The sequence below is a fragment of the Megalopta genalis genome, chromosome 8 (genome assembly GCF_051020955.1).
Source record: "Megalopta genalis isolate 19385.01 chromosome 8, iyMegGena1_principal, whole genome shotgun sequence".
Classification (NCBI taxonomy): Eukaryota; Metazoa; Arthropoda; class Insecta; order Hymenoptera; family Halictidae; genus Megalopta; species Megalopta genalis.
In genome coordinates, this window is record NC_135020.1 from 21,743,367 (window position 1) to 21,761,178 (window position 17,812).

Consider the following 17,812-nt stretch of genomic DNA (forward strand, 5'->3'; position numbering starts at 1 on the left):
CTAATCATTCTTTTTCCTTCCCTTCAAAATTTATTATACAATTAAATATTGCTATTAAGAAGAAATTCTTTATATATATATATGTTCTTGCCTGCGACGCCATTCATTTTTCTAGAAATTTTATAAACAATACATTTGTGTTTCATAAAGTGTCAAATTGAATGACATGAAAACGCGATAGTTTTTTAAAAATATAAGTAAATGGTACTGTTAGGAAAAAATAGTTGTTATATTCTTGAACTACAATCGAATGAAGGTGACAATTATCGTTTTATTAAAATTTTTTTAAATACTGGAAGCCCTACCATCATATTCTTCTGGGTACTATGTATAAAACTCAATTATTTATTTTTAATACAATTTTTTCGACAATCATATTCTTGACTTTGATCGAATGTCTGAGGCAACGGTTCATAAACTGATCGTTCTATTCAGATAAAGTTCGCTAACGCACTAACGCGATCATGGACCTAGTTCTTAGGACCATAATCCAATCTCATGAACAACATTTATATCATCGCAACCAATTGCAGTCTTTTAAAACAATTTTTTAGTCATTGTATAGTAGACTGGTCCTTCTATCACCAAAAAGAAATATAAGTGGCTTGGATTTAAGTATCCTAAGTCTGTGTTCTGAATAAGTACAAAGTTATTTATATTAGAATTATATTATAAAAGTGTCTAAAGCATGATTAAGATAGTGAATTATGACAATTAAAGAACCTGAATTTATTCTTTGAGCTTATTTTTCGAAAATATGTGATACTGAGTCAATTTAACTCAAACTTATTCGCAACACTATACAGAATTCGTGCAAGTGTTGAGTCTGTGGAAAATCCATAGTCTGCGATGGTTACGGAACTATGGTAACGTGGAACTCGTGGGTTGGAAACCCTGCTAACAAGGAATCCCCGGGTTCGAAACCGCGATAAATTGGAATCACAGACTTAGATAGTGGACTTAAAAGTGTTGAATCCCTGGAATTTAAACGATCTATCGTTTTTTTTATTCGTCTGTGAAAAATTTGTTAGTTTTTCTTTGTCAAAATTGAATTTCGTTCCTCTGCCATTGAGGTTTAAAATTTTATTAAAATCATAACTAAAATTAAGTTGGTAACAATTCTGTTGTAGAATAGTGGCATTTGTCAAAAATATGATTTTCTTCATCCCAATATTATTTAAACACATATAAATCTATATTTCTGTAGCTTTCTTTTTTACTGTGCCGATAAGATAGATTTGTACATTTTGATATAAAGATTTACAGACATTTTTTACATATGTATTAAAACTGAAACATAAATAAAGATGTGTCCTAAAAATATTTAAAAAAATTATATTTTATTATTGTCACTCAATCACAAGCAAAAAATGTTAAATTTATATGTTCGTCAATCATACAATCAGATAACATGACTGTATCATATTTATTATCAGATGATCATATACAACGATACAGTGCAAAATGATACATCATTATATACCTCTCTTTTGAAATCGTAGTTTTACTCGCAGTGATTTACGACAATTATCGTCAGCATAAGCAATGACGGCGGTGTGTTATATACACAAATTCTAAGCATTTGCATTTTAACAAACAATGCTTAATACGACGTTTAAATATACGTCGGACGCGTTAACTAGTTTCAGCAATAGATTGCATATTTAGGTAAGATGTTCCAAAAATTCCTTGAAACATGCATAATTTAGCATGAACTTTGTTATACAGAAATAAAAATGTTTTTATTTGAACTTTTAAATAAATATTGTACTTGTAAATAAAATTCTAATTTTAATTTATAAAACTTCGAACACGCAATTATTATTGATAATAACAATTGCTTTAATTAACAGAGAATTACTTCATTATTTCAAGTCATTAAATCACAACATCATTAAACTAGACGTATCTAAGATCATGGAATTTTATATTATTCACTCTCAGCATAGTAATCTAGGTGTTCTATCGCCATGTTTGTACGCCAATAACAAAACTATTGTACAACACGAAAATTTATCTGCATACATATAATGATTTCTCTAACGTTTTATTTGGTACTCTAACTGCGTATGCATATTTACATGTCTGTCATTTTCAAATCGATTATCTTAGTTGCTTATTGCTTATCATTATCGTTTACATTCATTAGTAGTGTGCAAGGACCGAATGTTACTGACTTGTGTGATTTAAAAAGTTTTTAACTCAACAGTTTCGAACTGATTTTGATCATGAAGAATCCCTGCATCGTCGGTTATGACTCATCAACAAACGTTATTTATCATTATTTAATAATATAAATATATCACGTAAACTAACTTCTAAATAAAAATTGAAAAGACGGTCATAGTCGATAATATAGGGATTCTAGTCGGCCATTTTTTTAAACCCGTGATTTTGGGTATTTGCACATATTTCATGTATACATATAAAAGAAGTTTGATCGCTTTGTGTTCATATACAATTATCCACAAAATTTAATATACACAAACATAAAATATTCATCTTATCACATGTAAAATAATGTAGTGATATGATAACAGAATATTTGCACTCAATTTAATTATGTAATAGGTAATTAAGACTACTGTAAGACAGAAAAAGTAAAATATTGTTTTTCATTCAGTTGTGCTTTTAAGAATATTTATCATATTTATATAATACTAAAAATATTTCTAAATGCACAATCATTATACTCATATAAAAGGATCATACAAATAAAAAATTTCCTAAAATTCATGTTCTTACGCATTTATTTTACCTGTATTTCCATATGAAATATTTCTACAAAACATTATTCCAAGTTCATTTTTCATATTTCTACATCAATTTTTGAAATAAAAAGAAAATACATATGCTTGATATAGAAGTATTTATGATGACAGAGTTGCATGGAACGTGTTAAAAATACACACATGGAACGTGTATTGAAAATATTTAATGAAATAATAACTTATTAAATACTTCTTAATTTTCTTGAATAGTATAATAATTTTTTAAGTTACCATCAAAATACTTTTTTGTAAATTTTGTAAAATCAACGTCTTCTCGATATATTAAATTAATTATTTAAGAGTGATATAATTTTAAGTGTATAAACTTTAACTTTTTAAACATAATCTCGTATGTACCAAAAACTAAAACTTTAATTTATAATATACAAGACCAACCTGAATTTACTTGATTCGGCTTGCAAGCAAATACTATGGAAACGGTTCACTACTGAATTTCTTTGTAGTTATATGTTTAATTTTATAAGGAACTGTACATCCATGCGTCAATTTTGTTTTGAAATAATGTTGGAATAATAACTGACAATTACAGCAGCAATATACTCACGTATAGCATATAAATATCATGTAAAGTACCTTCCAAACAATCAATTGAGCCAATTCGATAGGAATTACATGCAACGGATTATAAGAATTCATTTCAATCATTCATTATTAGGAAGGTATTCACTTTTAAATTCATGGTTTAGTATGATACAGTATTACCAAGTCTCGCGCAAAAACATCATAAAGAACTTAAGAACGACGTTAATACCTTTTAACAAAATATATCACCAGTGGTAATTATAGGTAGGTAGAAATTATGATAAAATTGTTCATCAACCTTAGAAAAACTGGGAAGAAGAGGAAAGCTCATCGTATCTACCAAATAAAAAATGTCGAAAAAACAATATGAATGATAAAAAATAATGTTTTAAACAAAAATTGTATGATACCAAGGGGAACATATCAAAATTTCATTTATTTAATTGAATAAACGTTTCTTTTTTTGGCATCTTCAAACCTGTGGATTTTACGAGAGAGACTCCTCCATTCCCTTCGTTGTTCCAGGGTTAATATTTATGTTCATTATAGTTGTCATCTTAAAAGTCGTTTAGATTTTAATTACTGTCATTTTAATTATCTATTACAATTATTGCACTAAGTCATAAACTAAAATGATATAGTTAAGTTATTTAAATATATTGTCCTTACATTTTCCTTTCCCCAATTCTTTTACATTGTACTTATCATAAGGTAAATGAGTGTTTGTACAAATTCTTTTAATTCCATTTAGATAATTCTTTTCTATAGAAGAAATAGAATTATGACAGAGAAATTATAAAGCGAGAGAAAAACATATATACATAGAACTCTGCTGAACAGGTAAAAGAGTGTAAGATGAATTTTGATCAAAATGATCTACAGTGGCTCTTATTAATATTTGAACACTTTTCAAAATGCAATAACTTTTTTAGAACTGGGCTAAACGACTTAAATTTTATTTAGATGATAGAGCGACCAATCTACTAGACCATAACTAGAATGCTTATTTTAAATTTTACTATTGCTTAGAATGACAAAAGAAACTACAAAACTCTCATTTTTTTAACTTTTTTTGAACCTGAACCTATAACAAAATTTAAAAAATGTATTTTGTAGATCTTTTACAATCCTTTAACGCTTGTAACTTGATTTTACGTTAACCAATTTTGATGAAATTTTCAGCATGTATATAACTTACCAAGATCTACAAAACACATTTTTTAAATTTTCGTTATAAGCTCAGATGAAAAAGTTGAAAAACGAGAGTCTTTTATTTTGTTTTATCATTCCAAGCAATAGCAAAACTGTAACAAAGTAGTTTAGTCATTGTCTAGTATACTAGTCCCTCTATCATCTAAAAGTTATTTTGTTTTAAAAAGTGTCCAAACATTAAAGGGAGTCACTGTAACTCAATGTTTTCCAAAACTGAGGCGTGTTTCTAAATCTGATAGAACATACATTTTATAAGTCTAAAAAGATGAAACATATTACAATACACTTTTTTGTATTTTTGCACAACTAATATATAATTCTGACTTCTTCTCTTTTAACCCTCCCATCAGAGAAATACACACACGCGCGCGCGCCCCGCACGATACGCACGCACGTACGAAAACACACACTCACACATACACGCACATACACATACAGTGTCCTAAAATTATGTTACATACTTCTGGGAAAAAAGGGGTTCCTGACGTCATTTGAAGTAACTTTTTCCTTAGTGAAAATACAATCCGCAGCTTTGTTTACAAGTTATTTACGAAAAACAATAACCAATGAGAGGCGACCTCGGCTGACGCGAGGCGGCCCGGTCAATGAGTGCACGAAGCCCAATTCGGCTCATTGGCTCGCCTTTCATTGGTCAGTGCTTTTCGTTAATAACTCGTAAACGAAGCTGCGGATTGCATTTTCACTAGGGAGAAAGTTACTTAGAATAATCTCAGGAACCTCTCATTTCTCTGGAGGAACATAATTTTGGGATACCCGGTATATATGTATATATATATACATATAAAAGAAATTAAATTCTTTAACACTCTATAGAGGAGAAAAACAGTTAAGCAAATTGCTGTCAAACTTATTGATACCAATCTTACATGGCACAATAATTAAAGTTACTGTACTATGTATGATACAAACTGCATTGAATATTACACGTACTCGTACATACACTCTCGTATCTTTTTCGTTGCATCACATTTGCGTATACAGGATATTTCACCTAACTTGACCACCCTAAATGTATCGGTTACTTTGTATGATAGAAAAAATGTCACGAAGAGAAAAATATTCTGTTAAAAGGCGCCAATATGATGATGGACCAAATTTGTTTCTCATCAAAGAAATATTGGTTATTCTGTAACTAATTTAATGCTCGGTTACTGAAGACATATTGTTTTTCAAAATCGTTATCATCATAGTACTTGATGTAACGAAACGCAGTATGAATGTAGAATTGATGAAAAAATGTATCCAGGTTCATGGTGCACATTTTGAACACTTTCTAAAATAGAGATTTGACTTAAGGCTGTTCCAATGAAATTGAAATTCCTTCATTTACTAAAAAATACGATGACTTTAAAATCTCGAAAAAAATTCGGCTCACCACCGTATTGGCGCCTTTAAACAGAATATTTTTCTCCTCATGACATTTTTTCTATCATACAAAATAAGCGATATATTTAAGGTGGTCATGTTAGGTGAAATACCCTGTATTATGCATCGTTTCTTAAGAACACCAAATCTCGATTGTATTTTTTAAAAAATTACATTGCCCATGTACAAACAGGGATATATTCCTTTCTTTGGTCGTCTAAATAGACTTTGGTTATTCCATCCATTATTATTAAAAAAAACTATTAATTCATTACGTTATAAGTTAATAATTGTCGGAAAGTAGTTTTTTTATGTAAGAAAACGAAACACAGTAGAAAAACAAATTACTGCAGCATAAAAAATTGTTTTGATTATGAAATAATCAGTAACATCTTGTCCTCAACGTTTCCATTAATGACTAACAATGTTTAAAATATCAAGTACTGTGGATGTGTAAGTATTTATGAAAATAATTTTACAGCAATTCCATCTCTATTAGTCATCTGCGTGATTCAGATGCATATGCTGTTATAGTGTTATCTACACATCCAGCTGCTAGAACTACACGGTACGGGTGAAAGTTTAAACAACTTACTGGACTAATACGTGTAGCCATAAATCCTTCATGGAATTTTATCGTATTTAAGTGTTGACCTATTGTGTTATATACACTTATACAGTGATTTGTCGACCCACTGAAATAAATATACTTATTGTTACACATCAAGCTTTTTAACTCAGATGTATGAATAGATTTTGTTATTATATTTAATACCAAAGATGAATTTTGCTGGTTCGCCCTGACTTAATGAAACTCGTCATACAACATAATGCACACCGAGTTTTAAGAGAATGCTGAGAACCCTTTCCAGCATTAGAGGGAGATTCAACTTCCAGAAAACGAATGTTAGCTGCAAAATAAGACTTCCCTCGAATTTTCCTTATCGCGCTCAGTTTTTATAATGCTTTTTGTGACAGAGTCACTCTTTTCAACTTATCCATAAATTCAAAAATGGAACTTTATCAATTACGACATACATAAATGCTTTATTATGCAGCAGCTTCTTGTATGATAAAATGAAAACTTGAATCGTAAAAATTGAATAATTAGAAGATAAAAAGCAAACATATTATTCAATTTTAAATATTTTCTTAAGAATCAATTGGCGGCACTTGTTAGTTTTATTGAATATTCAAAACCGTCACATTAAAATGTCTTATAATTTTTAATCGATCTATAGACACTAAAAAATTAAACACTAAAAATGCCTTTGATGTCTATATTGTGTGTCAAACAAATTGATATACATAGTGTATACAGTTACAGTTTTAAATTTGTTATAGCTTTTATATGAATTAACTGTTTAGAAGTTATAACAATTACGTAATACAAATATTAAAAGTTTAAAATTTCAGTGAGGATATGAGATATGTGTCAAATGACAAATTTTCCGAAATTTATAGAATTATTCCAGTAAGTAAATAAATAAATGTATATAATATAGTTTATCCTTATTTATACTCATATATCGTTAAGATCTTTTTTGTATGTATATATGTGTGTGCGTTCAGTGTATACATTTATAGACTTTTTCGATTTATAGATATATACATGTTATATATTAAATTGTTGTTGAGTACAGTGAATGAGTATATTAAATGCAGCATTTATATGTATATGACATTTGTTCCTAGTTGATAATATTCCATTTTTTTAATTTGCGAGCCTCGGCGAACCAGCGAAACCCGAGCGCTAGGAATCTCTCTACTCATCTCTGTTAATACTAAAGCTATTTTAAAATTAATTTCGATGTTAAGAAGCCTAAAAGTACTACTAAGATTTTGTGTACCTTCCTTACATCTATAAATTAATCATATATTTTGTCTCAACTTTTATGACATAAAATTTTTGAATATTTTTCAATTTTAATGTACTATTGTAAATAACTTTGTACACTGATATACATAAAACATAAAATTAACATTTTGACTTTTCAGAAATTAACGTTAGAATTGATTATCGACCATAGCTTTTTACATTCAAACATTAAAATACTCAGACCGTGAAATAACAGAAATTATCAGTTCTTTAGTAAAAAATTTTAAATGCATGTTGGTCGATACTAAGAACAAAAAGAACAATTTCGGCATAATATTTTACATAACACCTAAATCAATTTTAATTAAGGAATGAGAAAATGTTAAACACGTCTTTGGAGATCTTAAAGAATAGGTACAGATAAGATTTAATCTTACCATGCAAAAACATCAGCTACTTCGTGCGCTGCCAATGCTGTAATACCTTGCGTTATCTGTACAGTGCTTACAGAGGAATTTTTTCTAAGGTCAAATATTCGAATATCTCCTGATGATGATCCAGTAAACAATTGAGGTGCCGATCTATCAGATTTTCTTAAAGACGTCCCCAATACCCACGCTGTGTGTTCTCTCCAAATCATAACTCTCGATTCTAATGGAGGCAATCTTCTGTCGAATAAGCGAACGGAACCATCACCACAACCAACGGTCATCATTGAACCTACACATTTGGTCAACAATCAATTAATTCATCGATTAATTAATTAATTTCTTCATAAAATTTCATCAATTTCAGCAAAAGGACCATAAAATAAATAAAATAATTTAAATCGATTCTTCTATTCATAAAACGAATATTTATAGAATAATATGTTGTCCTTATATTTACATAATATATACAGGGTATCCTTGAAAGGTACGTACAAGTGGGCACCAGGAGACTCCTCATAAATATAAATATGAAAAAAAATATAGAATAACTTGTTTTTGTTTAGGAGTTAGTTTTCGAGAAAATTGAGTTTGAATATTCGCTTTCGTACGTACGCTTTTGCGACTATAGCCGTAAACTGCGTATCTACAAAACGAATTTTCAAAATCGATTTTCTCAAAAATTAAATCTCAAACAAAAAAACGTTATTCTATATTTTTTCATGTTTTTTTATTTTATAACTTTTGTAAGTGAAAATGATATTAAAATAAGTAATAATATATTCTCCTTCATTGAAAATCATTTTTATATTAAATATGTCAATTTTCTAATTAATTAAATTTTTATAAAGTAAATGTATGTATTTTATAAATGTAATTAAAAATATATGAATAACTAACCTACGCCATCAACATCAATGCAGGTAGCACAACAATCAGCACCTGTAGGTATATCTTGTTTTTTTAATTCACTCTCTGCGTCCCAGAGTCTAATAATACGAACATCACCCGTAACAGCTAAGGTAAGGGACTTCTGTTCCCATTTAGTAACCAAACCAGCTGTTGCTGCAAACAATTTTAATTAATACATCAAGTTATAAAAGGAACTCAAGATAGTAGTACTACAATGCATACACGCGATAAATACTTTTTTATAAATTTTTGAATATGGTCTCTTTTGACTGTATTACTCTATCGTTTGTTTATTAGACTACGTTAATCTGTCTGAAAGAATACATCTACGCACCGGTTGTTGTTTTTGTTACTGGTTGTATATCAGCAAGTGCTTGCCAGGCGGTAAGTAAAATCGGTTCACGGTTTAGCGTGTTACTATAATGTTTCCAAACTCTAACTGAGCCATCATCGGATCCAGCCATTAGTAAACTGACATCGTGAGCGTTGATAAATTCGAGAGCTGTAATACGCGATGCCTTATTTCCTCGACTCGCACAATAAGTTAATAACTTTGGACCAGATTGATAATCCCATACTCTATAAGTGAATAATAATTTTGATAAGGTTTGTTTCCTACAGAAACAATACAATTTGAAATCGTCAGAATAAGTACCCAAAGAAATCTTTCAATGCCACTGCCAAATGAGGTTCAAAGGGATGAAATGTTAAGACATCTGGAGAAACAGAACATCTTGCGTGAAATATTTGTGACTCCACCCTACTTTGTACTGCTCGTACTTGTTCTTCTCTTGTCTCAGATCTGTGCCTTTTATTTCTTAAATACCTGGATGTTTCAAGTTACGATAGCTTTCATCAAACTATAATACGAAACTTTTATACAACATTCTTGAATACATATTATTAGATATACCTCCATTCCCTCTCATAATGAGATTTGCTTTCCATATCATTCATCGACTCAGTCTCACTCTCTACACTAACAGGTTGAGCAAATTGAGCGCAACTCCACTCAACAAATTGCGAAGTTGTCAATGGTGTCTTGATTTCAGGAAACTCGTCAGCTTCTTCCAATATCTATTATAAAATAACATTAAAAATGTAAAATTGTAAATATAAGCATGTTATAATAATTTCAATTAATCAAGTTTTTATTCCTACCATATTAGGAATTGTTTTTTTCGATCGAGGAACATGCGATGATACCCTTGAATTTACTGTAGGTGGCGACTCCCCTTTGCTATTGCTTAATTTAATAAAAATAAATGTATGAAAATATTAAGAATAGTGCAAAATTAATTCATCAACTTACCTTAAGTAGGTTGTACGATTAGATGGAGATGGTGGAAGAGACATTGACGAAGATGTTTTCGTCTCAATCCCTTCTTTAGGTGTAGATGATTCTTTCACCTACAGTTAAAAATGATACATTATACATATAAAGAGGTTTTTTAATGAAAAATAATGTTACTATAATGGTACATATTAGTGTATTATTTTTACCTGATTTCGAATATGATTAGTTACTTTTTGAGACATTGAGGCAACTGCAGGATGGGGATCATTATCGAGGTTACATAGCCCATGCCATAATTTCATATATACACTACCATAGGAAAGACTTGGTAAATTTCCAAGTGAACTGTGTCCTAAAACCAACAAATAATAATACATTATATTTATTATTAAGAGCACTAAATATATCTGAGCTTTGCGATAATGTGCTTCTAAATAACAAAATTATGAAATTAATATTAGCTAAAAATATAAAGTTACAAAATTTAAAATGAAGGATGAACTATGTACGAACATGCAATGGAATTTCCAATCATTATTACCAAGTGACTCGCAAGGTTTCCTCACGAACTCCCAATTATTTCCTGGCACATGAATGAAACAATATAAGGAATTGTTATCTAAAATCCGACAATAGACAGCTAGTATCTAGCGGAGTGTTATAGCTCTGTTACTTACCTAAACTACTTATAGACGATGAGGAAGATACTCTTTTAATACGATCTTGTCCAAATCCATCCGTACTGTCTACACTGTACATATTATTAGGAGAAAGCATTTTTAATCTATCTCTGGAACTAATGCGTCTCATTCCACTAAATGGTGAAAATGTTTCCACTACAAGGTCTTTGCGACTGTTTTCTTCAGCCAAAGCTAAAGTTACAAAGGAATTTTCAAAGTGTAAAACCATCCATTGAAGCGCTACTACTAATTCCTGTAAAGAGATTAATATTTCCATTGCATTAGAATAATTGAATTAAACACTGTAATTAAAATCTATTAACAAACTTACATACTTTTCTAACTAAGGGGCACATATCATGAGATACAGTATTAATCAGCGTTATAGCAATGATTTGATCGATATTATTTGCATGTTCACTTCGTGTTGTAACACTATTTATGAATGTACCCAAAGCGTAAACACTAGCTGCTCGAACCTATATAATTTTATTGTACATTAGTATCGTTTATATGGAATAGCAATAAATTGAGAAATTAAAGTAGAATGGTTTTCATACCTCAGGAACTGAATCTCTTAGTAATGTAAATAGTTTCTCGTGTGCGATATCTCGAACGCCACACCACCTTGCTTTGTCATAATTATGCCAAAGCCTAGCTAGACATAAACACAGCCATTGACGTAATAAGGAGTTTGTATCCCCAAGTTGTTCCAAACAAATCGAAACAAGGCTACCATGATTAGCAGCTACTTGACCTTGTCGATAATCATTTACAATACTAGCCAAAACAAATGCTGCTAATGTTCTGTATTCGCTCTGAAATAGAAAGAAACAAAGTAATATATAAATCTTGAACTTTCAAAACCGTTTTGTTGAATAAAATGAAATACGATAATACCGGAACAGAAGTATCTTGAAGGACAGATAAAAAATATTTGTGCCCTCCATCGCGTACAAGATCTGCTTGACAAGTCTAAAAATGTATAAATTGCATTAATTAATTAGAATTGGTATAAAATAATATTATGATTACTTTTAAGTACCTATTGAAACTTACACTGTCAACTGCAAGAATTTTTGCCCAAATAAAAACAAGCAATGGACGTAATTCTCTAGCATTGCTCTGAAGTAATTTTAAAACATATGGAAAAATGCCTACACTAAGAGCCAAATTTACTGCCCATGGACCAAGATCAAGAAAACGTCCCAATAATTCTAATGCTCTTAGTCTATGAACTTGACTTAACAAGACTTGAAGTACTATTGGCAGTTGTTCTGGAGGGTTGCGACTTTTTGAACCTAGAGTAAGCCATACTTGGAAGGCTGTCAATTGCTCTTCGAAAAATGGGGAATGCACAAACTGATCTTCATTTTCTAGTATAGATGGTAATTGTGCTAAACAGAGATCAAGTGCTAAATCCCATGCTTGCCACATAGGATGCTATATACATAAAAGACATGAATTAATAATGCAGTAATAGTAAAAAATACTTCAAAATTTGTAATTTATTTGCAACAACATTTACCTGATAAGTAGGTGGTAATTTTGGACAAGAAACTGGTGTACAATCATATGATCGAAGTATTCTTTCAGCAAGTAAGAAGTTTCTAAACAAACTAGCAACTAATAAATCTTGTCTGAATAATCTCTGGAATAAATCTGAAATTAAATATGTTTATTGTATAGCATCTCTTTCATTACATGTTTCATTGTATGAAAACAACTGTATGTTACCTCTTGGCAAAGTGTTCCATGCTATTGTATCAGTAATTGCTGTAAATATCCAATTAAGTTCTCCTAACATTGTTCTTCTATCAGTCAACTGCCCTGGAATTCTGAAATTTATTTTACATAATTTGCTTAATGCATCTTTTTTAAGGAAATATTTTATATAAACTCATGTATACTATAACCGAAATTAGGAGTTGCTTAACTTAAATTATTAATAATTTGAAATATCTACATGCAGTTGAATATCCTGCAATCTCAGTCAGAATGTAACAAAGCTTATCGATCATTCATTTATCTGCATTACACTTTAGAATCACTACAAATTATATTATTACAAATATGTAAAATATTCTTACTTGTCAATTAAATCTAATGATATTTTTGGTACCAATTTCGACGTATTTTGCATTACAAACCTGTATAAACATGAAAGAGAAATTCAGCTTTTTATACAAGTTGAACTATTTTCAATATCTTTTCATTTTTCGGACTCACCATCGTAATGCTATCTTTATTGGAGTTGTAAGGCATGAGGTAAATATATCAGCAGGTAAATCTGGATTCATAGGTAAAATTTGATTAGCTGCACATGCTGCTAACTGAATACAATTTTTGTAAGATGGTACTGTTGCATTTCCATATGTAGTGACCCCAGTTGTACGATTCTGCTGTAGTGCTTGTCTTTCCATCTATGAATCAACATTTCTAATATATTTGCAAATAAGCTCTACCTTCACATTAAGTGTATAAAAGATTTTTACCTCATATTCCTTCTCATGTTGTTCTGCAAACTGTTGAAAAGATTCTACAATAATACCTGCATTTGAACAATCATATACATAGATACTAGGAGCTCCCATCCATGTCTGCAAGTCGTATACAGACAAAGGAATGTATTGTGTATATGTCTGTAAAAGTATTCCAGAGTTAAAAAAGCTTTAATTAAATTATTACTTTTTGAACCAATATAAAATAACTGTTCTAACTATTTACATTTGTATTATTACCATTGGATTTTTATGATATATTGGAAACTGCCATTAATATTAATTTTTAAAATATTTTATTTTAAATTTAGCATTTAAATACTTTCTATATTGTATATAAGATTTGTCAATTTCAAACTCTTTACAAGTAAAACAAAAGCAATATATGTATGATTTCATTGACGTGAACAGAATTATTAAATATTTTAAAAGAAATTAATACTAACCCTATTAAATACCCATATTTCACCATTACTAGTAGGTTTAGGAACACCATGACCGTTATAATGAAACAATACTCTTTCCTCTTTCGCATTTCTCCTCAAAGAAGTGCACAACTTTTTAACTTCCTCAACAGTGGGATCTAAACTTTGTTTGTAACGAGCTCTTGGTTGCCATCGTTCATACTGTTTCTGTAAATTAGAACCTACAGTTTCCAAAGCTTTCTGTTGACTCATTGATAAAGGATCTGTGAAAATAAAGGAATATAACATTTTCTACATGTAATTAGTTTCTATACGTGATATTATTATTATTTATTATTTATTTATCTATTTATAATAATAATTTATCTATAATAAATATCAATAAATTTATAACTAATGATCAAATCATTAATTATTTTGTTATTTTTGTAATGAACTTCTTCATTAAAAAATACAAAAATATTTTGGTATACGTAATTTATGAGTAGTAAAAATGATTTATCTTCTAAATTTTTAACAATATGAACTTTATTTTTAAGCTTATGTAGGATTTTAACTATGTTCTTGATACATGTTATTAGTACAATTTGAAATAAATTCAATGAATTTGTATTTTTTACAAGATATATATTATAAGTTATAAGGAAAGTGTGCATAATTTTATAAAGATTAGACAATAACATGCAGTTGATACATTTGCATAGCGTAAATATACAAAATCAAACTCGTTCCATTAATAACATAAGGCAGTCATACTTTCTCTTGATATTATGTTGAGATCAGTTCTTAAATTCTTTGAAGTTACAAATATTACATATATTTACTTATTAATGCTTTAAACCAGATGCTTTATTTTGTAAATACAGTAATGTTACGTATATGTATGTTTTTAATTTTTACTCACTAACACCTCCCTTCGTATAAATTGTTGGTAACACCTAACTATATACAATATATCTATTTATCTACACATGTGCTTGTATTTATGTATATGATATAGTAATATTACTAAAGATAATAAAATTTTTTAAATAACAAGTACAAAGATAAAAATATTCCTAACAGATAAACATTACACTACTATTTATGCTAAAGAAGCCTTTAACAAAAAATGGCCAGAGAATATAAATTTCTACAAAATTAAAAATATATGTTAAGCAAAAAAAGTGATGACTAATTTTCAACTTTCAGTTGAGCTTGTGAAAAAAGAACAGATTAAAAGAAACATTGATAAGAAGATACCTTGTAAAATGCACTGTTATTTGCACAACAATTAATTAGTAATAAATTAGTTTTATTATACAATAATGACACTATGCATTTTGCAGACATTAGAAGAAGTTAATTTAAAAATTTAAATATATCTCTTGATTTAAATATTATTAAATATGTTACGGATGACTTAGACAAAGTTTGAATAGAAAAATACCTAACAAATGCAACAAAAATTACTTGAAGTATTGTTAATATTATAATCAATACAGAATAAAGCCATATAAAATATTAATTTTAATTAAAATTTATAATATTATAGTATACAATTATATGAATAAGGATAGTCTAATGTATTTACCATCTTTTTTTAGCAAAAGTAAAAATTTATATTTCTATGTAGTTTGTTTAAAATCTGGATATGGTACTGTATATTATAAATAAAGATTAATCTGTTTATAAAGTATATAAAATAATAAAGTAAATAATTCCTGTAATTTTTATGATAGAGCTTGTAATATAATATAATTATGAAATTATTATAATTCGTAATAACAAAGTATTTTTATATATAATTGATATATATTTTATAAAATTCAGTAAATCTTTGTTTTTCAAAAAGATATATAAATAAATAATGTCGCATAAATATGGTTAAGAAACTAATAAGTAACTTAGAAATTAAGTAGAAAGCAATCATAAAATACTATAAATTTTCATTAATAATCATTTGAACGCCACCTAGCAGTAATCAATCGGAATGACATTCATTTGGGAACTGTTGTCATTCGTATGCATAACCTTAAAGTTGTATTACATAATGGCAATGGCAGCGGTAACTAAAATGTAAATAAACCAGAATAAATACCTATCCAACACTCCAGGCGAGCGCATGGTTGCGTCTTGACGATATCTGGAGGATCGACACCAACGTTTAAGCACAAAACTAGAGCCACGCTCACAGTTTTCATCTAAAAAAAACATCAATTCAGGAAACCACCGCGTCGAGTTAAATACGTAGTTTTCTGAGATGCAACCATCGAGGCGATCAAGATGAGGGAAAAACGAACCCGTTCTTTCATTCTCCATGTTTGTGTAATACAATTGACACCCTCAATCGTTGCCGTATGACGTGGTTTGCAAAACGCTAATTGTATTTTCCAATCATCCTCCTCTGTCAACTTCGAATTTTCTTCCTCGTGGCATGGTTTTGAGGCAGTTACTGACATTTTAAGCCTGTGACTTGAAGAAAGCTTTCTGCCGCAATTTTACGAAAGACACGCTCCAGTTACTAGTGAATCACAACAGATGTCATGTAAATATGTATTCTAGCTATCGACTAATAATATTCAATAGCTGACAAATGCACAAACGTATTTTAATGAGACACAGTTTCGTAAGTTTACTTCATCGACCGCCATCTTACACCTCTGACGATGTTACCAATACCAATTACGAACTTATAGAGAACATTTGGTAGTATGACTATACAGATGGCGCTGCTTATTGCCGGCGTTATTTACGTCCATATTATTTACAAACTTACTAGTTTCGTTAAATTCTCTTATACATGTACATATGTATGTATTCTTATATTAATAAAAGATAAAACTGCAGTATTAGAAAAACTTTAAAAACTCAGTTAATATACTTATTTTACTCTTATGAATTCAGTTCATATACATACATATCATCACTCAGAATTATTATCTTTCCCCATCATTATAACTACAAAATTATACTTGGTTCTACTAAAGAAAAACAGCTAAATATGCACTTCGTTGGATTTTATTGATATGAGAAAAAAGAAAATGCTTTTTTCATAGTCAGTTATTACTCAAATGTATTAACATCATTTTTTCGGCTGAATCTTCTTAAGAACTCTAAGACACATCAAATAATCAATCAAATTTTGTATGTACATACTCAACTGCGGTGTAGAATCTCATGTGCATGAAATTATGTAATTAATGTTATTTCAATAAAATCAATCAAGATTTTTGTTTTTTTTTGTTATTCATTATTATACAAGTGATTAGTAGAACATTTTAAGTAATAATTACGAAAAATTTACATTTCAAAATGTACTACCTAATGCTATAAATAAACTTGAAATATCAGTAGTTTAAAGAAAATTTTAAATACTGTAATAATTTGCTTTATAATGATTTTATAGATCCGTTTTACAAACAATAAAGTTTGATAGATTTTTAAAGGTAGCAATAAAAACATACTTGCATATTAAGTTGAATCATAAACAATTTCCTCTTATTACCAATAAACTTGTTACTAATGTACTTAAATTTATTTAAACTAAATGTATATTATGTTCAAAATATTTTATGATTAACAATTTTCTATTATACACATAGCTACTTTTAATATTGTTTAAGACTCATCTCAATACCACAAAGTTTTTTAACTCAAGTGTTATATTTGGTTTACAAAATAGAATAAAATATAAAGAATTATATAAATGAAAATATAATTACATTATTCTATATAGACTGGAGTTATGGTTATTTTCAAAATTGTTTATTAGTCCAATTATTATTGTTTTATGTAAATTCATATTTTTGATACCTTGAAATACCAGTATTAAATATAATAATGGAAGTTAAAGTAT

The 17,812-nt window shown here is 29.0% G+C and overlaps 1 protein-coding gene across 3 annotated transcripts; it reads right to left on the reverse strand.

Annotated features, from left to right (window-relative positions):
- Positions 1-1,407: 1,407 nt before the first annotated feature.
- On the reverse strand, positions 1,408-16,623 carry raptor (regulatory associated protein of MTOR complex 1). Of its 3 annotated transcripts, none has more exons than XM_076524201.1 (23): positions 16,257-16,623; positions 16,055-16,157; positions 13,996-14,237; positions 13,544-13,690; positions 13,278-13,471; positions 13,139-13,198; positions 12,786-12,886; positions 12,577-12,710; positions 12,108-12,491; positions 11,949-12,023; positions 11,609-11,866; positions 11,384-11,527; positions 11,046-11,301; positions 10,910-10,951; positions 10,575-10,720; positions 10,384-10,481; positions 10,233-10,317; positions 9,985-10,148; positions 9,727-9,897; positions 9,406-9,650; positions 9,060-9,218; positions 8,169-8,451; positions 1,408-6,607 (listed from the first exon to the last, which is right to left on the reverse strand). In XM_076524201.1, exons 1-23 carry the CDS (start codon positions 16,413-16,415, stop codon positions 6,412-6,414), a joined length of 3,846 nt encoding a protein of 1,281 aa, XP_076380316.1. In that variant the 5' UTR covers positions 16,416-16,623; the 3' UTR covers positions 1,408-6,411. The 3 variants fall into 3 exon arrangements, with proteins under 3 accessions (XP_076380316.1, XP_033335020.1, XP_033335030.1); XM_033479129.2 differs by having other exon boundaries at positions 9,060-9,224; XM_033479139.2 differs by lacking the exon at positions 10,910-10,951 and having other exon boundaries at positions 9,060-9,224.
- Between the last annotated feature and the right edge of the window lie 1,189 nt (positions 16,624-17,812).

Bases quoted from the DNA above. Each gene is read 5' to 3' on its own strand.
- raptor (XM_033479129.2), bottom strand. From the start codon at position 16,415: ATGTCAGTAACTGCCTCAAAACCATGCCACGAGGAAGAAAATTCGAAG. The intron at 11,528-11,608 runs GTATGAAAACCA...AAAATTATATAG, and splicing joins TAAGAGATTCAGTTCCTGAG to GTTCGAGCAGCTAGTGTTTA. The intron at 6,608-8,168 runs GTAAGATTAAAT...TATTTATTTCAG, and splicing joins GTAGCTGATGTTTTTGCATG to TGGGTCGACAAATCACTGTA.